This window comes from Anabas testudineus, chromosome 7, assembly GCF_900324465.2.
Source record: "Anabas testudineus chromosome 7, fAnaTes1.2, whole genome shotgun sequence".
Taxonomy (NCBI): domain Eukaryota; kingdom Metazoa; phylum Chordata; class Actinopteri; order Anabantiformes; family Anabantidae; genus Anabas; species Anabas testudineus.
This window is the reverse complement of record NC_046616.1, coordinates 18,113,559-18,139,556: the sequence shown is the minus strand read 5'-3', so window position 1 is coordinate 18,139,556 and position 25,998 is coordinate 18,113,559. Positions and strand designations below refer to the sequence as shown.

At 45.4% G+C, this 25,998-nt stretch overlaps 1 protein-coding gene across 2 annotated transcripts in view; it reads right to left on the bottom strand.

Moving 5' to 3' along the window:
• The window catches only part of LOC113166759 (nuclear receptor coactivator 3-like), a 49,701-nt gene that overhangs the window by 4,061 nt on the left and 19,642 nt on the right, over positions 1-25,998 (bottom strand). For both annotated transcript variants that reach the window (XM_026366904.2, XM_026366903.2), the window contains 19 exons: positions 18,014-18,104; positions 12,805-12,912; positions 12,287-12,447; positions 10,296-10,396; positions 10,020-10,194; positions 7,885-8,067; positions 7,489-7,575; positions 7,208-7,348; positions 6,639-6,786; positions 5,823-6,337; positions 4,593-5,713; positions 4,259-4,391; positions 3,288-3,446; positions 2,832-3,062; positions 2,283-2,397; positions 2,009-2,180; positions 1,347-1,673; positions 912-1,007; positions 246-456 (listed from right to left, as the gene is read on the bottom strand). In XM_026366904.2, coding sequence (XP_026222689.1) covers positions 246-456; positions 912-1,007; positions 1,347-1,673; positions 2,009-2,180; positions 2,283-2,397; positions 2,832-3,062; positions 3,288-3,446; positions 4,259-4,391; positions 4,593-5,713; positions 5,823-6,337; positions 6,639-6,786; positions 7,208-7,348; positions 7,489-7,575; positions 7,885-8,067; positions 10,020-10,194; positions 10,296-10,396; positions 12,287-12,447; positions 12,805-12,893 — 4,165 coding nt within the window. In that variant the 5' untranslated portion in view covers positions 12,894-12,912; positions 18,014-18,104. The remainder of the gene's footprint in view (positions 1-245; positions 457-911; positions 1,008-1,346; positions 1,674-2,008; positions 2,181-2,282; positions 2,398-2,831; positions 3,063-3,287; positions 3,447-4,258; positions 4,392-4,592; positions 5,714-5,822; positions 6,338-6,638; positions 6,787-7,207; positions 7,349-7,488; positions 7,576-7,884; positions 8,068-10,019; positions 10,195-10,295; positions 10,397-12,286; positions 12,448-12,804; positions 12,913-18,013; positions 18,105-25,998) is intronic.

Here is a 25,998-nt window from a genome sequence, read left to right as displayed (position 1 = left end):
CATACAGATTAAGCTCACTCATCTCTCCATGAATACTACACAACAGATAACTGATGGGCGTGTGTTCTGATCCGTATTAACATTCAGTAGCAACATTTGCTCTAACTATAAAACAAAACACACACGGACTCCCTTCCCTTTTGTTTTTTGACACAAATCTTTACTTTAATTTTGACTCTGCAGTACATAGACTCACCACCAGGGAGCAGCAGTATTCTATTGGCTGCCTGGCTCATTAAACTCACCATAGTTCCCACCATAGCCAAACTGCTGGGGGCCCGGCTGGCCCATGTTTGGCCCTCCCATTGGGTTGTCCATGCCACCAGGAGCTGTGACGTTTGGAGGAGGACTGAAACCCGCAGCTGTCATCATCATGCGCTGCCTCCTCATCTGCATCTGCATGGTGACCATCTCCCTGCTGCGCTGAGCCATCATCTGAGCATTGAGGAAGGGCGTCTGCACGAGGCAAACATGTTGCACATTGAGTTTTAGGAGGGGAGAATGTTTTTGGTGTAACCGTATTTAAGTATGATATACAAAGCGTTCTAGTTATGTTTTTTATATATAATGATAAAATTATAATGTGGTCTTCAAGGCTATGACGCGTACCACATAACTGCTTAGTTACATATTAAACAAGGATGTCTGCTGCAGGTCATACACCTTGTTCTCTTGTACTACATGTATAAAATGCAAAAAATGTCTCATCACAAAAGTCTCAATAGGACTGTGCACGTCCCACAGTCGAGTATATACAAACTAACCGCCTTAGTAATGTTGTACATGCATACATTGTTTTTTACTTTACAAACAGAGATGATATTATTAAAGTCTGTAACATTTTGTTCCGTGTAACAGTGGAACTATCACAGTGATTAACTCTCACTTCACCAAAGAGTTTACTGGTGTACCTGTGCTCCCATGCCGGGCTGCATGCCAGGTCTCAAGCCAGGGTTGCCTCCCGGGTTCTCCATCTTCACGGCCATGCCCTGCCGCTGATTCATGAACTGAGAATAGAAAAAGAACATTAAACATAAAACAAAAAATTTAACTCTCACACTTAAAGTATATTTACAGATAAATGAGACCAATCTACTGAAAGGACTGAAACATTTTCATCATAACAAGCTGCAAATCCTCTTTCAGAATAAATGCCACACCTCTGTGATGTTTTATACTTTCTCCTAGAGCTGCTCTGATTTTAACCTGCACACTCGTACACCTAAATTTGTAATTCTTCCAAAATGAACACAGCATGCTTCAGGTAGACTTAGTGCCACATTAGGACAAGTGCGACACGTGTTTTCATATGAACTCACCAATCACTGAGCTACTTGGATTCATACCTGCTGTCCTTGCAGCCTTTGTTGCAGCTGGAGTCTCATGGGCTTGTTGGCATTTATCATCCTGGGTCTCATCATGTTGGCACGAGGGTGCCCCATGCCCCCCATTCCACCCATACCAGGGAAACTGCCACCTTGGCCCATCTGTGAGAGCATGGGTGCAAAGCCACCCTGCTGGCCCTGACCCTGCATGGGGTTTCCTCCGTAGCCAGACTGCATTGGCATAGCAGGGGGTCCTGGATAGCCCTGTCCATATAGAGGCTTCTGGTCAAGCACCATAGATGGGTCCTGTCCTGGAAAAGGCTCCAGCTGCTGCTCAGGCCCCTGGGTCTTAAACAGACAGGACGCAAGGACAAAAAGAAAAGTTTGTCAAACTTCTCCATCTAATTGATTAATTTCCAATTGGTTGGATCTGTAATTGTCTCTTTCTAAGCAGCACAGACAGCTCCCTCCGGGCTCATCTATCTCTCTTCAGCGAAGGAACAGTCTGAACATGGTGAGTCATGACCAAAATATCTAATACAAAGATGAGTGTAACGCTTATGAGTCATGACACGCAGCCTGATCTTTTCTCCTTTTTATCACTTCTAAAGGGATCTGGATGAGCACAGAGATGAGACTGTTTATTATCCAGGTTTTTTAATCCTTATTTTATATAGCCTTACCTGGCTGACAAGGTCTGGAATGCCCAGAGCTCGGTCTATCTCCTCCAGAGCTATACCATCTGTATTATTTAACAGAGAGTCCAGCTGGTCCAGCAGCGCCCGCTCGTCACTCTGACCCTCGCTGGTGGTAGGAGGCACCAGAAGATCGTCCAAGGTGTTGCCGAACTGTCGTCTAACAGACAAATACAGGTGTTGACCGTGAGGTTCACTATAAACAGCCTCTCTTTTCAGAGACTGATAAATAAAAACAGACAACAATGAATGGTGCACTCACCTGTTACCCTCCATGCCCATCACAGCGTCTGGCCATGACGGGGACTGGTTGGGCTGGCCCTGCTGGTTCTGCTGGCCGAAGGGGCTCATGCCCATGCCCATGTCAGCAGAGCCTCCTAAACCACAAAGACGTGGTAAATTGAATTTATACAAATAAAGACTGTCAGGTAGTCAGAGACTACAGGTTATACAAGCACTGTAGGATGTAAGTGTGTATTAACCAACATCTAACAGGACAAATGTTAGAATTTGTCATGAGTCTGGATTGACAGATAGAAATTAGGGACCTGTTTACACCACATCTGATTCTTTTTCAGCCACACTAGCAGTATTGCTCTATGAATGATAATGATAATGTTGGTAAACATTACTCGATGATAACAGCTCATAAAATACTGGATGGCTGGATGTTTGCAATCAGCACCAGACATCACTGTGCCTCACAGAGGCACTGCTAGCTTGGGTTTAGACTAGAATATAGGTTTTCCTATATTATCACACTTCTTCTTCTGCTTGCTACACTATTTAAAAACTAGCACGACAGACATACCCATATCCATGAGCTGCTGCTGCAGCATAGACCTGGTGCCTGGTACACTGTTGGACCGGGTGACCATGGGTCCTGAGATCATGGCTTTGCCAGTGTTATACTCCATGCCTGGACGCATCATTGACGGGTGTCCAGTCGAGCCCACAGGGCTGGCACTGGAGAGGGGCATGCTCCAGTCACCTGACCCTCCCATGGGAGATCTCTGTGGAACCATGCCCCTATTCATGGGCCCTGGTAATGAAACAGGCATGCATTTATTACTATCATGTGATCAGTGCAGTCTTGCTCCTCAGCATTTACCTTGTCTTGAATCTATGTCTTTAAAATGCATTGACAGTAGGTTCCAACAATAAGTGTAATACAGTCAAGGACTTTGAGTAATGCATAGCATAGTAACCATAAAGCAGACAACAGGGGGAAAGAAAATGTGCTGATTTAAATGTCTTGAACACACACCCATGTTTCCTGGGTAGCTGTCTGGGCTGCCCATCATGTCCTCCTGCTTGATAAGCATGGGGCGTCTACCTGCTCCTCCAGGCCCACCAGGAGGCTTCCCATCCATGGACATGGCTCTCTGAAAGGGCCCTCGAGGTCCCAGAGCCATTCCTGGACTTCCTGTAAAAAAAGTACCAATTCATTGGTCATGTGGTCTTGGCCTTTTTCCAGAGTAGGGAGGAAGATGTCTGTGTCATGTGAGATTTGGGATGAGTGATATCAAATAGTACTTCAAGTACTTTAAAAAATACTCATATAGGATAATTATTTTATTTTTTTTTTTTTAAAGAAAAGTGCCACAGCAACTAGCCAGAAATAATTAGTTTTACTTTTTAAATGTATTCTATAAATTGTTTTTGAAACACTGCTACTGAACTCATTCACCTCTTCAGCCTCAAAAGTGTGGTTCTATGAACAGTTATTTATTGACAGCGAGGATATATAGTAAATGGGCAGGATGGTGTGGAGTAGTTAGCGGTCCTCCCTCACATCTAGAGGGTTGAGGGTTTGAACCTGCAGACTGGCTCTGGAGTTTGCAGGTTCTCCCTTTGTTTGTGTGGGACTTCTCTAGGTGCTCCAGCCTCCTCCCACAGTCCACAGACATGCAGTTAGGTTAATTGGTGACTGGTCTGTCTCTACATGTCAGCACTATAACTACCCTGGACTGTTACAGCCCAGTTTCCCTGACCCATCTCTTGCCCCATGTCAGCTGGGATCAGCTGCACCGCTCTTTGTAGCTCGCTAGTTTAGATAATGAATGAATGGAAGTGATTTTATTATCAGATTGTTTTTTTTTAAATATAAAGTTGTGTTTTTCCCTCTGTTTTGTTTAAGAAGGAGAGCTAGAAAGTGATGATGTTGATATTTAAAACACATACACAAACATTAATAAATAAAAAAATAGATTGGTCTTTGGTCCTTGAGCGACTTACTCTGCAGGTTGTCGTCAAGGCAGCTCTGGGGCTTGTTTCCTGTGTCATGAGTCCCTCCACTTCCAGCCTGTTCTGTGAAAAGGTCAGGCCCCGAACCCCTCAGCTCTCCCAGGATAGACTCCAGGTTGTGCAACTGAACATTAAAATAACCCAAATTAGTCATTACTAATAAATCCTGATGAATATCCTACATAGGTAATATATAATATAAGTGAGTCTAAGTTAAGACCAAACAGCAAGTTCAGTGGCCTTATTTAAATGTATTATGTGTGGCTGTGTGTTAAAAGCAATAATATCATCAATCAAATATGAATTAACCAAGAAGAAATATTACATCATCAGGTGGTTCGGATTTGATCTTGCCCTCATGATGCTCAGGTGCAGGGCCGGGTCCAGATCCAGGGCCATTTCTTGGAGGGCCGCCAGCAGCCCCTGGAGGTCCCTTCCCCTCTATCTCTTCGAGTTTGGGTTTGACATCCACTGGCTCTTTGGAATCGTCCTTGTTGAGGAGGTAGTGGAGGAGAGCATGGGTTTTCTCCTTCTTGGGGCTATGCTGCTCCTGCTTGGGCTCTGAGATCAATCCAGACCCAGTCCCGACACCTGATGCTCCAGTCCCAACCTCACCACCCTCCTGGCTCCCAAGTGACACCTTTCCTGTGGCCTCAGCCGTGATTTTAGCTACTTCGTCTGGAGTATTGCCATTTTGAAGAAGCTTGTGAAGGATCTTGTGCTTCTCTTGCAGTGACCCTGTGTAGTGGGCTGATGATAGTGATGTTGACAACCCCCCTGGCCCAGTCGCTTGGCCTGGATTGGCACCGGCTGAAGAAGAGGAGGAGACCCCTGTAGATGAAGGGCTAGTCATGCCTCCAGTGGGGTCCTTACTGTCTGAGCCTGCGGGAGTGCTGCTTCTGGCCGGTGGTGGTGGCAGAGGGGGACCTGCTGGCCCACTGCCACCTATCCCCAGTTCTTCAGTTGGAGAGGTCAGCAACTGCAGCAGTTTCTTATGGCCCTTACTGTCTGGCACCTTCCGAGGGGGTTCAGAGCCCACCACCCCCGCCTCATTGCTTCCCTCTCCACACTCTTTACTTGCCGTAGTCGCTTGACTGTCTGGTCGGTCTCCAGAACTCTCAGCCTGAGGATGTTGATGATGGTGGTGATGGTGCATGGAGTGGTGAAGGTCTCCTGGCCCCGGCCCTAAGCCTCCTGCTGGGCTTTTGGAACCATCTTGCCCTGGTTTGGCCGACTGACTGGGCTGTGAGGAAGACGAGGAGGAGTGGATGCTGGGAGAGCTGTCTGGTTTGTGGCCAGGAGAGGGTGATGTTAGGGTGGAGGGAAGGGAGCTCCCTACTCCTTCACTGATGGCTTGTAGGGCATTCAGAGAGCTACTGGAGAATGTGGTTGTACTGCCACCACTTCCTCCGCCGCTGCCAATGCCACTCATAGGAGAGTGCAGGCCTAAAACAGAATCAACACTCATTAAATCTACTGTTCTACTCTTTCCGAGCAAACGAAGTAGTCAGCCAAATAATAATGATCCTAATTGTCTGGACACTGATCGACTTACCTCCAGGTGAGAACTGATTGGTGCCCATCTTTGGGCTCCCTCGGTTCCGAGGTGACATCAGGAGTCCCTGCTGGGGACCACCCATTCTGGGGCTTCCTGAAGGACTGTTCATGCCACTGAGGCCAAACCCGCCGCTGCTCTGAAACGGGGGCTGCTGCGGGTGTTGCTGCATGCCCTGGCCTGGGTGATTCATAGGGCCCATCTGATTCATATGCCCCACCTGATTCATCTGCCCCATCTGACTCATCTGCATCATGCGATTGCCCATTCCTCCACCTCCGCCTCCGCCTCCTCCACTATTCCCACCATACATAGAGCTGCCTCCCACTGGACCCATGTGACCCTGCTCGTTCATGCTGAAACCCCTGCTCATGCCGCCCATGCCGCCCATGCCCATCCCCCCTCCAGCGTTCATGTTCATTTGGGCATTTGGGTTTGGGCCTCCCATGCCCTGTTGTCTCATAGTGTTTGGCATCATACTCCCACCCTGAGCGGAGCGGTAACCATTCGGCTCCCTGAGAGGAAGAAGAGAGTAAACAAGCACAAAACTTGAAAAATGCAAAATCCTTGAAAGCATTGTATCCATCACATTAACCAATCTCAGACTATAGCGGTACAGTGAAAAGTTCTTGTGCGGATGTCTTCTCACAGGATGATCAGCACATTGTGTATAAAAGCTACTTCAGCTATTGATGTGGCAAGAATGCCTTAGGTGCCTTTCATAGGTATGCTGTAAGTGCTTTTTTTGTCAGTACAGTAAGTGACACATCCGTTGCTATATCTGAATGAAGTGTAGGTATTTTCAGTTTTTCTGACCTCTGTAGTAGGTGCGTGGAAATGAAGCCTTGTGGCTCGTGGCTCATCGGGTGACGGTACAGTTTACTCTTGGTTTGGGCCGTGACTGGAGTGCCGTCGGAGAGAGAGAAACGATACAGGGGTGTCTCAGCGTGGCCCTGCAGAAAGGCTGCGAAGGCAGACAAAAAGACAGATTAACATCACAGAGCACTTGATAACAAAGGTCATCAATCACTGCAAGTAACTCTGTGATTACAATGAGGATCAATGCAGTAGCGCTCAGACAACCTTATTCATGAGATCAATATTGATACAGTAATGAATAGGTTTATATATTTAACCAGCAGTTCTCAAAGAGATTCAGTTTCTGGCTTGGCTAAGATACATAGGTAGCAACAACAAATCAAAGACAAATTAATTCAGCTAACTATACCACTGGAAGACACACAACAGAGTGCACAGTTAATTAATAACAGTCACGTCTCAATGTTTTTGCCTATAGCTCTTTCAGTGATGATTTAACAATGCTTCATAAGGTTAATGCACTGCATGCGACTCTAGGTATGTGTGTGCGCTTGTGCGCGACCCACCCTCATGGTAGTGGCGTTTGTGTGACCATGGCTGCCCGTCACTGTGCTGCAGGAACATCTGAATGCAACGCCTTAGCAAATCCTCCCAGCCAGGACGCATCGACGATCGCAGAGAGTTCTGGTCAATCTGGATCAGTTTACCTGCCGGGGAGGACAAAAGGGGAACGAGCGGAGGGAAGAAAACAGGGACACGCAAGAGGGATGAGTCAAACTGCATGTATAACAAAAATATACGTCATGGCCTGTTTGCTGAGTTCATTTGAGGCCATGCTGCGGCTCACCTGAGAGCTCATGACGGGTGTTGAAACTCTCCGTTCTCTCCATAGCTGTCACCCGACGGGCCACACAGATCATGCATGACTGAAGGTCTGCAGGTGAGAGGAGAGGGGCGTCAGTAATGTTTCATGATCATTACATAGTCTTTGTTTTGGATTTGTACAGGTAGGTATTTGAACCTACAAGTACTGTGTGTATGTAAGATGAACATATAAATTATGCTTTTTAATTTACACTTTAATTATATTTATATTTACTTAAAATGTGTCCATTGTTAGTCTTTGTCCAGTGAAGCACAAATGTGATGTTAAGAATGATTTCACACTATTTTTGATGTCACAAAAATCACTAAAATCATGGTTCCCTAATTGTGAACTAAGTGTGCCCCTGTGCCACCGTACCTTCCCCCTCCTCGATCATGGCTTTGGGCTGAGTAAGAGCAAAACACTGCATGGTCTCGTAGCGTGGCCCTCCTGGCCCCTCCTCCATGGAGCCATGGGCGTAGCCAAACTTAACCAACATCCGGCAAGTGAAGGTGTGACTCTTCTGTCTGGTTGCCTCGCTTCCCCACGACACTCCATTTACTAAAGTTACAAACACAAATACATCATGACATGTGTTGACAGAAATTTTCACTTGTCACTAAAATGGAACGGGCATGAAACGCATGCAACTGAAAACCACATACAGCTATGAATGGACTGCCTGTAATCAAATATCAAAAACAGCTCACACCCTATACTGTTGCACACCCATACAGGACAACAAACAAAACCACACTGCAACATGTATTTTCCCTCCTAAATTGAGAAGCAGAAGCCTCTCCTGCTGTTCAGAGGCCAGGCTAAATGGACCATGGGATTAATGTAGCTAAGGTGTCGATTTCCAATATCTCTCCCTCTCCCTCTGCTCGGCAGCAGGCAGAGGCCACAGACACTAAGCCATCTATCCTCATTTAGACCCTGACTCTTCATCATGGTATACACACATACACATTTAGACGGGGTCACCTTCACAGTGTAGAAACAGAAAAAGAAAAAAGGGGAGGCAAACTTCAGAGAGACATCCAACTCTCCTCCAAGGCCTGCGTGAAGCCTTTTCAGGGCCTTGTATTGGTCGGAGATATCTCTCTAGTAGATGCACAAAGAATACAAGAGAGGACCCAGCAGAGTGAGGCACGTCGAGGGGGCATGGTAGTGATGGGGAGGAACCAACTGATAGTGAGAGGTGATTTAACGAGGCCTTGAGTTTCATTCCTCAATAGAGAAAATGCAGCCCCATACAACATTTCCCCTGAGATGCAATTAGTCAACAGCGAACCAGAAGACAGAGGGGTCAAAAAAAAACCCAAAAAAACACACACACATACACAGAGACAGGCCCACAACAAAAGCTCACTCGATGTTTTGTGCACGAGTGTGTGTCTGTTTTCATAACTGTGTGTGTGTGTGTGTTTAACTGTAGCTGGCGTGGTCAGCCGTCATCCCACAGGAATGTGCAGAGAGAGCGTATTTCATTCATGGGTCCGAAAGATAATGAAGGGGCAGAGCAGCAGAGCGAGACACAATGAAGGGTGGGAGAGCAGAAAGAAGCAGGTTGGGAAACAGACAACCACAATATTCATCTTAGCAGGCAGCCATATCAAGTATGAATGAGGCTGAGAAAGAGTGAGTTGAAAGAAGCACCGGGGATGCTCGGAGGAAAAGTAGCTAAAGAAGAGTCTTAAGAGATAAAGAGAGTGAATGAATGAGGGAATGTTCGGGGGGAAGAGGAGGAATAATAAAGGAGAATGTGTGAATGACACGTTGCAGCCACCACTGCTTAGGAACATTACTGCACAGTTAATCGAAAAGCAGGTTCAGCTGAGCACACATATCCATAATTAATCATCTTTATAAATAGTGCTCTGTGCACATGCTCATGGGCTTAAACGCGCACGGCACTGCCAAAACAAAAACCAAAAAAACACCCCCAAAAAAACCATGCAATCCCATTACTGACGCGGCATGTAAATATATACGATGAGACGTACACATGCAAACACCGAGTGAATCAAGTTGGGGAAAGTGTGGAGGTGCATTATTCAGCAGTAAGTAGTTTCCAGATGGCTGCCATGGGATGTGAATAGAGCACAGGCCTGTTTTACACTGTCTGGACCACTGAGTGTGACTGACAGCTGCGCTACGCCCTGCCTGCTTAGCACCAAGTGGGTGGGTACTTCTGTGCACATGTGTGTTTTGTCAGGTGTGTGTGTGTGTGTGTGTGTGTCCGTCTATCTGAAAAGCTCTCATGCACACGAACGGGCTTCCCAGGAGCTCCTCGTTATAATGAGAGAAGGCGTTAAGAACAGAGGAGCATGAATAAATAACTAAGCGAGTTTGCGTCGATGTGCGCACAGAGTTGTTGTGACCTCTCCAGGTTTGTTTTATGCCTCGGCGCTGTGGAAGATGTCAAGCAGGGTTTACTTCTGAGCAGATGTGCAGCTTCCCTATGAGTGCGTCTAGCGTATGTGTGGATGTGTGCGATCGTTTCTCACTGTTGGTCTTGGGCAGGTTCTTGTGGAACTCCTCCCTGTCGTCCTCGTGGAGAATGTTGTACACACTGGTGCTGATGAGCTCCTCCTGTTTGTACTGCAGATACTGTGTCACATTGTCTGAAACAAACACGATGCTGCCTTCCCGGTTCACCACAAAGAGGAAGCCATCAAGTGCCTGAGAGGGAGCACAAAGGAAGACACAAAGTCACCACCAGCCAGTTTTCAAATCAAACTCTAAATAAATATCATCCGACTAAATGGGAAAGCTAGACTCACCTGCAGCAGTAGTGGCCCCAGGTGGTCCTTGTCGATGACCCCCTGACCCGTCGAGGACACGTCTGACTTCTGAACGTCGTCATCATTGGATGTAGCTTTTCCTGTAGCAGAGAAAAGGGAGAGCAAAAAGAGGAAATTCATTTAAAAACAGCACAAGCAGCAACGTCAAGTGCAGGTGCCTTCAGAAAAAAAAAAAAGAGCAAAGGAGAAATGCAAGGTGAAAGCAACAATACCTGAAACTAGAGGAAACAGCCAGCCATTCACTACTCTAGCTGCACCAGCAGAGGGCAGCGTTTCTCAATCTTCACTTTTTTTAATTTTTTTTATTTTAAAAACTACAGGTGAGGAGGAGACAGAAGGAAGCAGGTCTCTCTGAGGAGCCCGTCAGGATGAGTAGAGGGCTGAGAGCATGTGGAGCAGGTAGCAGGCGTCCTCATGCTTTATATTCAGTGTCAGACTCTGAGGGACTGTCTGGTAGGCTGGGGCTGAGAGAGAGAGAGAGGGAGAGAGAGAAACAGAGGGAGAGGGAGAGCAGAGAAGAGAAGAGAGCTAGGGAGGCTCTGGAAGCTGTAGTGGTGCAGGGGCAATAGCTTAGGCACCTGAATTAATGGAGAGGCTGAGGCTGAGGGAGGAAAAGAAAGACAGACAGATAGACAGATAAAGACAGTGAGACAGGAAGGACCAAGACTGAGACAGAGTGATGTGGATAGAGATCATGCTGAGAAAATTCGGCTGGCGTTTGGGTTGTTGTATTAATGCAGGGATTGGTCTGAGAAAGAGGCGGGGGCTGCTCAGCTGCAGGAATCATTCCATCTGATTAGCTCCCAAGGGGCACGGATACCCACACAAAGAAAAAACAAGCCATTGCTGCCTAGCGCCAGGCACTGTAAAGTTAGGTAGAGAAGCACTGGGAGAAAGAGAAGAGAGGAGAATGAGACATAAACTGAATGTGAGAGAGGCTGCACTCCACCAGTTCACTCAATATCTTAAGATGCTGCGAGCAAACCTGGAGATGCTGCAACTCATTGTGCTGCAGGTGAGGCATGAGGGGGGGAAAAAAAGAGCAGGGAAGCAGAAGAGGAAGAAGACGCAACAGCAGGGTACATGAAACATAGCTGAGATGAAAACTAGGAATGATTTAGAGAGAAGGAGGCTGCCAGAAAGAGCCAGTCAAAGTGAGGAGAAGAGGAACAGGTAGAAAGCGAGAGACGAGTCTAAACGCCTGTGTCATTTCTGTCTTCACTTCCTGTAACTATGGCAACCTGTCAGCAGCCAGTCAGGGCCAGCTGTAGCCTCTTCCCCTTCCTGTCAAGGTGGCAGACACTGACTGAGCCGAGTAGAAACACAAGAACAAAAATTCAACAGTGGCGTGCCCCCCTGATCTCCAGAAATCCACAGTGAAACTGAAACAGATGCACGAGTTAAAAATGTCTATTCTGCACTGACGGTGCATCTGCAAAGTGTCTCCGTTTGCAGCTTTGTAAACTGCTCGCTGCAGGATTGACCATTGCATAATGGAGACAGAACTATGACAATAGCAGCTGTAACAGAACTAATAATTTGGCAGTTCAGCAGAATGGATGAGCACGTGATTACCTGCAAACATCCAATTAAAGAGCCCCACACAGCTGTGCATATCCATAAGACACACACACACACACACACACACACACACACACACACACACACACACACACACAGACAAATGACAGGTTCACAAAGCATTGCCAGTGTTTCCTCCCAAACATAAACAGTTGAGGCTGTGATATTTGTGGGGAGATGAATGACTGATTCGTCCTTGCACCTGGGCTCCGAGGAGCTGTGTGTGTGTGTGTGTGTGTGTGTATGTGCAGGTCTGCTAACCCTCAGCTGTCTCTTCCTTCTCTCTCCTCAACACCTTACTCAGTGTTTCCTACACACACTTCTCAACAGCCCAGTTGACTTGCAGTGCACCTGTCCATTCAGGATTTCAGACCACTGTGTCCGCTCACCCTGCTCTTTGATCTGGCGAATCTGGCGCACCGTCTCTTTGAGGATGGCGCATTTGTCTGGTTTGACGTTGAAGCTGTCGATGTCGCTGAGGTTGGCGGATATCAGCTCCGCAAGTTCCTCGATGTATTTGCTCTCCTGCTCCCGACGCTTCCTCTCACACCTGTGTGGAGCAACGTGCAGAGATTAGAGCAAAGCTAATCATATGCCATTTCTCACTTCTTCACTGTTATGGTAAACTAAGCCAACTGGCTGTTGGGACTAGCTTTATATTCATATTCATATTCTCATGTCTGCAGAGTTTTGTTGTTGTTGTTTTTACTGCTAATAAAAAGTAAAAAAAAAAAAAAATACATCTACATACTAAAAACATATATTTTGGATGTTTGCACACAATTTGGTTTTTACTCATCACAGCATAAATCAACAAAGAGCCACATGGCCTGAGCTACAGAAACCACTGACCCAGTAGCCCACATTCCTGCATTTGCCCTCTCTTGTGCTGATCAGACACACTCACCCCAGACCAGGCGTGTCGCAAGTGGAGAGCTTGCGTTTCCGAGTTTCCGAGCTCAGAGGCTCCATGGAGTTCTCCCCCAGTCCGCTCATCGTGTACACATATCAGCACCTAAGTAGAAGGAGCACGGACATAAACGGACATTAAAAAAAGACCTCAACACAAACAGAGAGGAGATGATATTGTCCCTATTAGCCTCTTATTTTATGGCTAACTGTGTAGAGAAGTAGACATGGGAATCCTCCTTTTGAACTCAGCCAAAAATAACCAATATAGAGGCAGGTTGTAAAGTGGCCACAGTGCACAACAGTACACAGCAGGGTAAAATATGCTTATATCATGCAAATTGTATTCTACTGGCTTAGACTGACAAACATAAACACGTCTCGTCGGCCTCCTCCTCCTCCTCTTTGGAGAAAATGAGTAAGCATGTGAGGTTGTGTTTGTTTGCGTGTGCGGGCCTGTGCATGTATGAGTTCACCAGCTCATATGGTACATCCACAAACACGCAGGATTAGCAGTGTCTCTCATGATAAGCCACGCTGCACAACTAACCCCGTTAGACAGCCGTCTGTCTCCCGTAATGCATCACATTTCGTCTCCAGGAAGTGAGACGTTAAAGATTGTGGGGAAGCAAGGCAGATGGGACGAAAGGAGGCGATGGAGAGGAGGAGGAGGAGGAGGAGGAGGAGGAGGAGAAGGGAATAGAGGGAAGGAACGGGAGAAATACGGGAGAGGGAGGGAGACGCCGGTACGGTGAAGTGTGCTCTGATTGGTCACTTTCTTTGCCACAGTGACAGCAGCTGACACTGGGGAAAGGTAGGAGCGAGGGAGGGAAAAGGGGATGGCGAGAGGAAAGGATGAGAGGAAAGTAAATGAAGGGGAGAGAGAGAGCACAAATATAGTGCGAGACCAAGCATATAAAGAGAAAATGCAGAGGAAGAGGAAAAAAAATAATACAGGGGGGGGGGGGAATCAGAGCGAAAAGAGGCGGAGGCAGTGGGAGGGAGGGAGCAGAGAGAAAGAGAGATAAAGGCATGTCAAAGAAAGACAAGAGGCAAGGAGAACAGGTGAGAGGAGGAGGAATCAGAGCAGGAGACGTAACATTCAGACTGTCTCGTGTGTGTTGCGAATGCATGTGTGGTGCACAGAGTGGGCTGAAAGCCTCCAGTACCCCTCTTAACCTTCACAGCCAGAACAGCTTTTTCATTCCATTGATTACATGGTTATCCTCTGACCAGAGCGCTGCCTTTCCTGCATAGCAAATCAGGCCAACGGCAGGGGAGAGATGCCGGCCTGTTATTTAATCATCATGCACCATCATCTCAGGATCCTTCTTGTGGGATCAGAGCGGTCAATGAAAAAAGTGCGACCGGCTTTGTGCACGCGCGTTTTCTTCAGCTGTGCACGCATTCGTTCGCAACAACATCATATCTTCCTGAAACAAGTGCTAAATACACCTTCTGATTGAGGCGGAATCAATATGAGGCCTGCTTTCATGCACGTCTTCAAGACCAGGTGAAACACAAGTGTATTCCTTTGCAAGACAACAACAGGGAATACTCATGACTCTTCTTCTAAAAAGCTAGAGATGCTCTGAAGACGTGCCGATTCTCTTGCTCAATCCCTCCTGCTTTCAGATTTCTCTTTTAATCCCTCCCTTGAGTCCCTCCCATCTGACTATCTGTCTCACCGACTGTCTCGTTGCCTTTGTCTGATTGCCTACCTGCGTCTCTTCTTGCCTCTCCTGTCTGCCTCCCCCTGTACCCGTCTACCTGACTCCCCGTCTGCTGCTCATCGTTAGACAAACCCCCACTTGCTGTTGTCTGATGAAACCTACCACAAGGGAAACGACGAGCAGAGGAGGCGAAAAGCGGAGAGGGGGAGGTACAAAGTCAGAGGTTTCAGATCTTGAAGCACCAAAGCAAAGTGTTTGAGTGAAACTCTGTGTTTGGTCCTCCGCTGATCGAGCCCGCCCGCCCGCCTGCCAGCCTATTGATGGAGTTCTCAAAGGGGGAGTTGCTCTAATTGTGGAGTGAATGAGGCAGCCCCAGAGAATGGTTGATTAGGAGGCTGCTGAATGCCCCAGGGAAATGGGTCACCTCCAGCCTGGCGCAGGCCGCCCGCTTTTCCAGTGGAGGGAGAAAGTCAATTACACGCCACAGGCAGTGGGGCCTGGTGGCAGAGAGGCAGCAGGGCTGTGGTGGGTACAATACAGCAGCAGGGGGCAGCGGGAATGAGACGTGTAAAGAGGAGAAAGGAAGAGGGTGATGGCACTAAGCAAGATGGGCGTAGATGGCAATTTAAAGGAGAGAGAATAGGATGCACTAGATGTGAGAGAACGAGTGTAGAGCCAAAAGGAGAGCAAGTGAGTTTTTCTAGGCCTGGGCTAATGCACAGCAGACTAAGGTAAAGATAAACATACAAAAAACAGCAGACATGAATAGAGGATTCATGAAACTAACAAACACATTTATTTCTTCATATTATACCTTTTATTTACACTTTAATAAATAAAAGACTCAGGTGTATAGGTGAGAGCATCCATGCAGGTACCTTAAGCAGCGCTGAACTTTCACACTAAGCAGGCTGAAGTTTGACCTGGTTCTAAACCCTGAGCTTGACCTGAGCGATTTCAAGGGGTCACCACCTTCACACTGACAGGTGACCCACATATTTTCCGGGTCATTACATGGATGTGAAAGGAGGATCACTCAGGTCAACGCTGCTGTGGCGTCACCTGAGGTCTTCTGCAGGGCCGCAGCCTGCCAGTGACCCCGGAGCCTGGGAGCCCAGTGGGAGCCCAGTGGGAGCGCAGCACACCAGGAACCACAGGCTTTACAGCTTTGGGACAAAACCAGAGGAAGCGGCACACCTCATACAGTAGAGAGCTTGCAATACATCTCTAGTTACGTTTACAAACTACAGGAGAGCGTGGTAGACATGACATGGTGAGCTGAATAATAGATTCAATACTGATGCACTGACTGAGAGACTGTCATAATGTTTAATGAAGTCTCTCAAAAGCTAAGGCACTGGTTTTGTATTACATTGACAGGAGATATTTGTGGTGCACTGAAGCTCAAATATATATACCAAATATTTCTTGCTGAACCTCTGAACTTCCTGTTTGGCCAATGCTTCCTTTTGCATAGTCATGATGATAATAGTGTAATTATTCTCAAAGAAAATCAAGTATTTTAACCTTTTATTCTGAGTTTTGCATTTGTACCTTTTCACTTAAATTGTGTTTTAGTGTAGACTATAGAAATGTCTGCGGTCAGAGCAGTGCTGCGATATCAGTGAAGAGCTAGGCTCACATGCTCCAGGAGGGCAGAAATAAAATGGCTGAACAGAAGCGAAGAACTGAAAGTAAAAAATTGGGAAGACAGAAAACAAAGTGGAGCGACGACAGACCTCCCACGACAGAGTGAGTCACCGCGCAGGGGGGAAAAAAACAATGCAACAAACAAGAATGTGTCAGAAAGAGTTACCGCGGGCAGATGACGAGTACATGGGAAAAATGAACAAGAACAAATACACTGTAGACCTGTCTTTAATCTGCACTCAGTCTCCACACAGACAGCTTTATTCCTGTCTAAATGTCATCAGAAACATCCTGGAGTTTCAGTCAAACTTCAAGCCTCAATCAGAGTTGAATCATTACTCACATACAGACATACAATCTGTATGTCTGTACAAATCAGTAGTTGGTCATCGGTAGTGGTATTCACCCTCTCTCAAATGCTGGGACGTCATAAACCTTCCTGTGTCTCTGTTTTCATTCTTTGTCTTTTGGGGAGGATGAGACCGTGAAGGCAGGGCAGTCTGGACAAGGTGCTGGTTGTTGACAACTGAAGGGAGGAGTGGATAGGAAGGGAGAATGGGAGGGAGGCGGGAAGGTGACGGAGTTAGCAAGGCGGGTGTGCTCAGGATGGGTGCTGCAAATAGCCTACTCCACCACTGAATGCCTGCCAGCCGCTCTTTCATAATCTCTGTTGACAAAACAGTGGCACACGCCCCTGGTCTGGCCATGTAAACTCACTCCAGTGACATGACAAGAGCTGCGTCTACTTAGCTTTGACTATCCACACAAGCAGGAAGACGGTCACTGGTTTAGAGTGGACAAAAAGAAAAAGTTCCCAGGTCAACGTCTGTTTGAATTTTTATCTTCTTCAAGTTATTTTATCCCAGGGAATAGATTTGGTCTGTATTCTCCCCTCAGACAACAACAACACTGCAGCTACATCTCCATCATTAACTCACTGAAAGACATACAAATTAAAATATAATGGTGCATATGGTGGATACTAGACCTGCAAGATAATAACTCTTTTTATCTTAATTATTTTCTTGATTATATCTGGTTGAAAAAAAAAAAAAAAAAAAAGTCACAACTCGTGTTTACAGAACTCGTTCTGAGGAAGTTCAGCTAAAGGTCTGCGTCGTTGCCATTCTCTACGGAGGTGAAGCTAGTCAAATGCATGAATTTTAGTTGAATCAAATTATACTTGCTTGCTGAATAATGTGTCATCAGAGTGTAGCCGCTGAGTTCAGTTCTTCAAAATGCTATGAACCCATTTGTGTCTTACTTTCTGTAGAAAGGCTTGAACCTTTGACATTTTATGAACCAACCAGATGTTTTCCAACACAGTTGCTCAACTTTTGCACTGATGAATCAGCCGGGAGAGTTATTATGCCCATATCTGTGGCTGCAGGAGTGCACAAGCATGTGGGAGAATGCGCGATCGAAACGAAACAGAGTGTGTGGTGTGGTTAAGTCTGGGCACATTTGTGTGCGAGCGTGTGCGCTGTTGTCACCTGCACACAAGGCTAAAAGATTAATGCTCTCTTGCAGCCTCTGTGGCAGGTAGAGCACAAAGAATAATTTGATTTCTCCTCCTGTCTTCCCGCTGTCTTCCCACTCTTCATTTTCTCATCTGCCTGAAAATCATCCGCTCAACCCTCTTGTCACCACCAACAACCTCCTCTCTCCAAAAAAACTCTTCCACTTCCAAAAATCCAAACCTCAAACACAAAACGCCTCCCTCCATAAAACATTTGCTTCAGAAAAAACACACACTATTTTTCTGCGTTCAGGTCAGGAGGATGTTGCAAGAATGTGGCAACAACAAGAAACTGTCTCTGGCAAACTGCTCAACCTAAACTCAACAGGCCGTTACCATGCCAACCATACGGGATGTTAGCCCACCTTGTGACGGTGCAGAGATGATGGACGATCAGATCGTTTTTTTCCCCCCTCACTGTTGGGGTGTGGTCCTATGTATGCTGGTCAGTGGAGCCTGAAAAAAAAAATACAATTAAAAAGTTTAACAATCATGCTCAGTGAACATACATGATGGTGATATTAATGAACAAGCAGCTTATAAATCAGTGGCCTGAAGACACATGCACAGGAAGCGGCATTAAACAGCCTAATGAGCAGAAGAAGTGTGAGGGATCTGCGCCTCACTACATGCTTTTGTCTTCATTAAGGCAACGTGTCGCGGCTCCTGTGCATTTGCATGAACACACCGACTGCTCTAACAGCCGGACCAACGAGACACACACACACACACACACACACACACACACAAAAAGGGATGTTGAGACACAAGTTTTACAGGAAGCCAAATGGTCGAAACCTGAAATTGACAGTAGCATGTGACCCACAATCCAGCCAGTTGCTCTCACTATGAAAAGGTAAAAGAAAGTGCCTCCATCTTTCAGCTAAATGTGACCTCCAGATCCATACAACTGGATTTAAACATCAAGCCTTTATTGGCAACTATCTCCCTAAGCTTTATGGACTCTTTAAGAGGGCAAGACTACGAAAACAGACTATTAGGCTGAATCACCGCTCTAATCCCAAAAGCACATAAGAGGCTAATTTGTGCCCATTTAGATCATGATAAGAAATAATGTGTGTGTGTGTGTGTGTCTGGCCATGCTAAGTTGTTGTAGTAGCTCAAGTGTTCTGTCTAAACAATCATAAGTGAGTATCCCATGGGGGTAAAGAGTGCGTAACCATGGAGAATGCTGGGCGTTTCCATGACACCCTGTCATCAGTGAAACGCGCCGCCAGGATGTCTCGTGTTCATCTGTGTCTGTTCCTCAGCGTGTGTGTGTGTGTGTGTGTGTGTGTGAGAGAGAGAGAGAGACAGAAAGTAGGTTTACTTTCGCTTTTGTAAAGAGGATGTGTGAGGGTGTCATATCGGAGCTCACATTTACAGCACAGTATCCGAGCTCAGGTTGAGTGTATGTTTGTATGGGCGACCTGATGCCCAGCGTGTATATCTTGTGTATGTTTACACGAGTGTTAGCTTGTGCTTTTGCACCATTCTCTGTCAGCGACCTGACCGCTGGCTGCACCCATGATTGGGAGCAGATGGGGGCTGTCGGTCTGTGTGTGTGTGTGTGTGTGTGTGTGTGTGTGTGTGTTGGGGAGGAGGGAAGAGGAGTAACTGGGGGTGGGGGCACGTGCTCTAGTTTAGGTGATGTATGGACTCTTACACACCAACAAAGACCCTCCTTCAACCGATGTGTTTCCTATTAATTGAAAGGGGAGAAAAACGGAGCAGGAGAACAGCTGCTTAAGCACGAAGAATTTATAGCTCAGCTGTGACAAAGAGTAACTGACTCAATTTTTTTTTTTTTGAGCAAAAGTTAGAGGAAAACAAAAAGTAGTGCTGTGCGGCGTGCGCAAACTGGAACAAGAGAGCCTTCAGTGCGATCATTACAGCTCTTTGTGTTCAGTTTAACACAGCCATGAAATCCAGAGTGAATGAAATGGTAGTTAACAGCAGGCACTGCTCATACCAGCATAAAGCCTTGAATATAAAAGCTCAGTGAATACGCTTTGGATGCAGAGTTTGTGTGAACGGTGAAATGCTAAACTCGCTGTTGCAGAGGCCTTTTTACAGTCTGCCCTCCCCGTCTCCTCGTGGTCCTCAATTACTGGTCACCAGAGAGATAAAGAACTTTTCACCATATGGTTGTTTTCGTGCTTGTGTTAATTCAATGCACTTGAGCAACAGGCCTGTTAACAGGCTACTTCTTTGTTCCTAAAAGTCATATATTACATTGAAAGACACTTAACATTTGTGATTGTCAAAGCCACAAACAATGCGATGCATCATGGCATCAGAAAAAATGACTCTCACTGAGCTCCTCATATATTCTGTGCAGAAATGGACACTTCCTCAGTTTGTGTATGTGATCACTGTGAGGTCACAAAACAGCCCTAATAAGATAAATATGAGGAAACCACTCATGTCTGTATCTGTCACCTTCAGTTGTACCAGGAAGAAACCTGACAATCACATGTGTTAATGTCACCGAGTATAAAAGAGAGACAATGTTTTCTTATGGTAACAAAGTCCACTTCAATCTTGACTTGACAAATCAGTCTGTGTGAGAGTCTGAGGCAGTAAACTCCAAAGAAAAATTATATTTGTTCCTGGTATTTTTGTCTTTCTCACAAAATAACAGTTAAGAAAACAAATTAATAAAATCCAATGACACATGAATATATCCAGATGGGATCAGTGATCAGCGCAGAGTGCAAGTCTGCTTAAATTCTGTGAGGTATCAGATGAACCTGGGCACACTTTGTGCATTTACATTAAAAACCTGAAAAGTGAAAAACCCCAGTAGAGATCTACATTCATGAGTTTGAAAGGACATGTGTAAACATGTGTTTATATGGCTACGCTGCTTTCTGAAAGGTTATCATGGGGTCATCGTTTTATCTTTTATTGCCGTGATCACAAGGCAAACACGTGAAATATGCTGGAACGCTCGATTGGCCGATGCCACACGTTACCAGGTGACATTGGTTTTGCAGCAAAGGTGAAATCAAGTTCAAGTTTCCTGCCAAACAGACCTGCGTTCGCTCCCTTTGTTGCCCCCACTGGACTATCTGCATTGTTATTGACCAGTTGTTGGCTAAACTTTATGTGAATGTGGTAAGAAAGGCTTTGTGAACATTTTATCCAGCTGTGGTGAAGCCAGCTCTAACCAAACCAAATGTGCCCTTTAATTTTGGTGGGAACCCCAACATTAGGCCCGAATGCCTCAGGCCTCAATATTTAACTGAATCTGAACCCAGATAAAATCATCTTATTAAAAAAATCGTTTCCAATCCTTTATCAAATCTTATTAGATGTAACTTTACTACTGAATTACTGGACACTGAACCTAACTTTAGATCTGACAAAGTCTACTTAAAGTCATAGAGTGGTTACAAAGTGATGTCTTTTTTATCTCTGCTGGGAGAAAGAACATTAACCGCCACTAAATAATTAGCAACCGCTGATATAACGTACAACTGGTGATCTTTAATTAGAGCCACTAACAGCATTTACAGGTCAGACTAAAGGCTGCAACCCGCCACACGCTGCAAGCCGCACACTGTCCACAGCAGTCAGTGACATACTCTCTCCCAACCATGCGGACACCGCTGGTCTTCGCCAGTATAGTGGAGGCTGAGGAGGAACAAGAACTTGCAGATATGCTAAGTTAGATATGTGTTTATTTAGAAACTCTACCTCTCTTATTTCATTTGTCCATGAGTGAGAACTGCGATCAGGTTTCCAACTGCAACACTCTGCTCTGTGGGTTTCTTTAACCAACATTGTTTTTATTGGATTTTTTTTTTTTATTTCTAAATAGTGATATGTGAATCTGCTGCACTGTATGTCTACTGGTCAGTCCATCCTGACAGGCCTGCTAATGCCAACTGTAATATGTCTTTAATATAATTAGTCTTTGCTAAAAAAAAAAAAAGAAAAGAGAGACGAGAGGTAAACTTTTTAATAAGGGAATTTCTTATATCCGTGCTGAGCTGAACGGGATCCTGATTCAAAAAGCAGCAGGCAGTGGAATAACAACACTGTGCACGCTAAATTGAGTTTGATTTAAATATATATCTAAAGCCTAAAACGCCACAGGTGAACATTAAACACGCCCTTTGAAAAAACATTCATGAACTGCCACAAGGATGTGTGCCTTTAGGAAACGTCGCCAGGTAAACTGATAGATGGGCAAATGAAATTTGGGCAGTTTTGTTTTTTCTCCGTTTTATTTTTCCTACAACAGGATTTTTCTTTGCATGTCTCCGTCTTCTGTAATGACAGCGAATCAGGGAAAATGTTTGCACAAGCCAGCGTACACAACGGCACAGTGGACTACACTTATAAGTACATTGTGTAAAAAGTGTGTGTGTGTGTGTGTGTGTGTGTGTGTGTGTGTGGACTTTGGGTGACTCTGCTTTAGTTTTGCTTTGCCCAGACCCCCTCCAACAAATCCAGCACTCATACTGGAGCAAAATGGGAGCCAAGCCACATCTTGGCACCTTGCCTCCCCTTAAACAAATCAGGCCACAGAGGCTAATAAAAAACTCAAGAGTCCAAAGCTCTGCGGACGAGGGGGTACCGAAGAGGGGAGCCATGCGCAGCTACCCCTCCTCTCCATCTGAAGTGAACTAAAAAGACAGAGCGCTGCTTTGCAGCTTGGACAATAAGTGCCGGTCTCTCCACTGTCTCCATCATTCACACCCACGTTTCTTTGCTGTGAAATAGTGTTTTGATGCTATATTGTTCCCACTAACCTCACTTAAATAAGAAATACACATTCAAAACTATTTGCCTCTTAGTTCAGTGACAAAGTGAGAGTGAACTTTCCGTCTTTAGTCCAATTACCGTTATCATAGCACACAGCCTGCTGCTTCACACTTCAGAGGGGGATAAGAGCGAGTGGAGGATGAAGTAAAGCAGAGGGAAAGCGTCTGGCTTGGGGCAGAAATAGGCCAGGCAGGTCTAAAACTAAAGCTCATCCAGCCGTCCAGGGTGTGTCTGCTGTAGGCTGCCATCAAACATGTATTTACATATTCAAAAAAGGAAACAGGCGTTTGCGTGACTCATCCTTTCCAAGAAGGTAGAGGAAACCAAACTCGCAGCACACAGCAACATGCTACAGTACACAGCGCAAAACTAAACTCACACAGAGGGCAAGCTGTTAAAAGCCGAGCGACCCCTAAAAAGAAATGAAAGAAAAATTATTGTATCAGGTTTTGGTAGTAGCTCGAGGCCACTTTAAAATGACTTTACAGTACAACATCTGTTTTGAGTAGCGGCTGACACTCAATGTAATAAAACAGGCAATTTTCTTCTCTTAGAATTCACTGAGTATAAATACTGTAAGACCACGTTTGAAGATCAAAAAAATGAGGGGATCACTGCACGCACGCACCGTTTTAGTCCTGCTTATGTTATTATTATTTCTCCAGATGAACCCAGTTGTCCAAAATTGAGAAGTGCCAGCCGAGCAACCTCACTGTGGATTTGTGAACCTTTAAAGCTCCTTTATACCTGTTACTTGATCAAATAATGTATGTGCTAAATATAAAAAATTAAATATAAAGACAATTTAGACATGAACAATAGATACATTTACTTTTATTTACTTGTATTAACTTTTTAAAGTTGTCATGAAATGCATGGCTCTCAGACAAACTCATGAAAACCTCGGCTGTACTTTGGGTTTGGAGCCAATGGGCCAATATGAGCATGCAAAGACGCTGAACTGAATAGCTACTTGTTCAAACCATTCGGTGACCCCTCATCCCTGTAAGAATACATCTGCATAATGTCACCAAGTTAGTTTTTTCCTTTAATTTGTCACTCGTCAGTGCAGGATTATTTTTTTTCTTTGCCAAAAATTCATGAACCTGGAGTAAAAGTGCAGCTCAACCCAGTCACTCCCGGTGTGTTAATGTTGACACTGTGTTTGTGTGTACAGTAAATGAGTCAGGTTTGGGTACAAACACACACACACACACACACACACACACACACACACACACACACACACACACACACACACACACACACACACACACACACCGAGTCTCCACTTCCTTCACGGACATTCTCCAAGAACACGAACTGCGCAGTTTTGCAGTAAATGATTGACGACGGAGACGACTGAAACGTTTTTGCGCAGCTGTAATCTCGCACTTCAGTCAAACCCTGACAAGCATAAAAGTGTATGTTGTCAACAATGGCTCCTGCTACTCCATTTGAACCCAGCCACATGCTGAACATATGTGACGGGAGAGAGAGACAGAGAGACACAGACTGTACAAAGAAACAGACGCATTCTTGTGAGTTAAGTGCTGACAGTAATGTTGCAGAGCCAATAAACAGCCCTGACGAGATAAGGACAGTAAACCACACGTGTCCTTATTTGTCACCTTCAGCTGAACCAGGAAGAAAACCAGAGGGCACATGTGGGCTAACTTAGTGAGTGCACGCGTAGGGAACACATCTCTGGGTCAGAACACGTGTCGATTGCTTAAGTGAAATACGCATCAGGCTAGCAGTCGAACATGTCTGCTTAGTCAGGCTGAGAACTAGTTTAAACACAACATCTCAATGGAAGCCATCCATTATGCAGGAGCTATGAATTATCATAACATAGAGGAGCATTTCTGTGAGCTAATTAACAACGAACCAAGATGCAAGGCTGCCATACCTCAGAGCGATGAATGACTGGGGCTTTAGTAAATACTTAAAACGCTCTCGTCACGTCAAAGAGTAAATTACCCAGTTCCAGGCCTCATGGGGTAAGAAAGAAATAGAGTGAGAGTGTAGGAAAAACATATGTCACCTGATTTCATTTATGAGATGAATTTAAAATAGGTGAGAAGAAAGAGAGAGAGCTCACATTTAAAAATTTTACATGCAGATTAAATATTTATCCTATAAATCTCCAACAAACTGGAAACAGCTCATCAACCTGTCCTGTTGTTTTAGTTGACCGTGTTTCGTACAGACAGCTATAAAGAATGAACAGTGTCAGCACACGGAGGGCGCACGGTGGTCTATGGTTGACATGATTAGTCCATTAATCCACTGGTTGAATGGTTGGTTGTCAGAAAAAAAAGAAGTATTAATTGCTATCTTGATAAGAAACTACAATAATTCTTCAAAGTGATTTTGAAGAATTAAATATGACAAATATTTTAATTGTGAGTCCAAATTGTGACTTTTCACTATTTTCTGACATTTTGCAAAACAACTAATCAGTTAATTGTGAGAATAATCAGCAGGTTAATCAATGATGAAGAATGATAAACAACTTGTATTGAAGTAAAGGATCCAAGTACTTCCTACAACAATTTACCAGGACTTTCTGTAAATGACCAGGAATTATCCCAGACCAAAAAATCAGGCGCGAGTGTGTTCGGGGTTGTATCGAGTGCAGTGCTTGTGTGTGAAAGTGGTATGGCGTGTAAATGAAACTCGGTGGAGTTGACAAAAATTTTTTAAAAAGGAGTGTGGCATCAGTTCCAGAGAACAGTGCGTCACTGTAAAGGTGTTTTTCTCATGAGATAATTGCATGCAGATAAAAAACCCAAGCTCTTCGCTGCTCGAGCTGCCAGGAGAAAGTGCGTTTCTTTTGCTGATGCACGTGTGTGATGATGAGTGTGTGTGTGTCTGTGTGTGTGAATAAGCTGAGACTTTCTTTAGCAGGAATGGGACATAATTGGCTCACAATAACCCATCTGTGTGGTCTTAGTGAGAGAACACCATCTTCTCCTCCACCTTTACTTTCCTCCTTTCTCAGGTTCTCTTTCTCTACGGTGACAGTGAGGGAGCAGATTTACCACATAAGCCCCCTCCTCCTCCTCCTCCTCCCCCTCCTCCCTCTATTTATTTATTCAGAGTCCAAAAACTGCACAGCACAGGGGAAAAAATGAAGGAGGGTGGGAAGGGTGGAGGAAGAAAAAAAAAAAAGAAGAAGAGGAGGAGGAGGGAGGGAGGCACACAAACATACACGGCAGGTTCAACTGCACACACGTGGAAGGGACACGCATGCAAACACTCCACACGCACACACTCTCCTGGTGGAGCATCTAAAATCACATTAGCTGCCTGCCTGCCATCCATCACTCCCACAGACAAAAGCACATGCCGGAGAGGCAGAGAAAGTGCATGGCAACATGCATAACCACCCACAAACAAACACACACACACACACACGCGCGCGCGCGCGGTCACAGAACAGTCGACACACTCTGAAATCAGACGACAGCGTGCAGTAGAAAGCAGTCCCTCCTCACACACAATATTCCCCAATCAGAAATCAACTTGCATTTACTTGCACGCACATCACTGTCAGTGCATATCAACC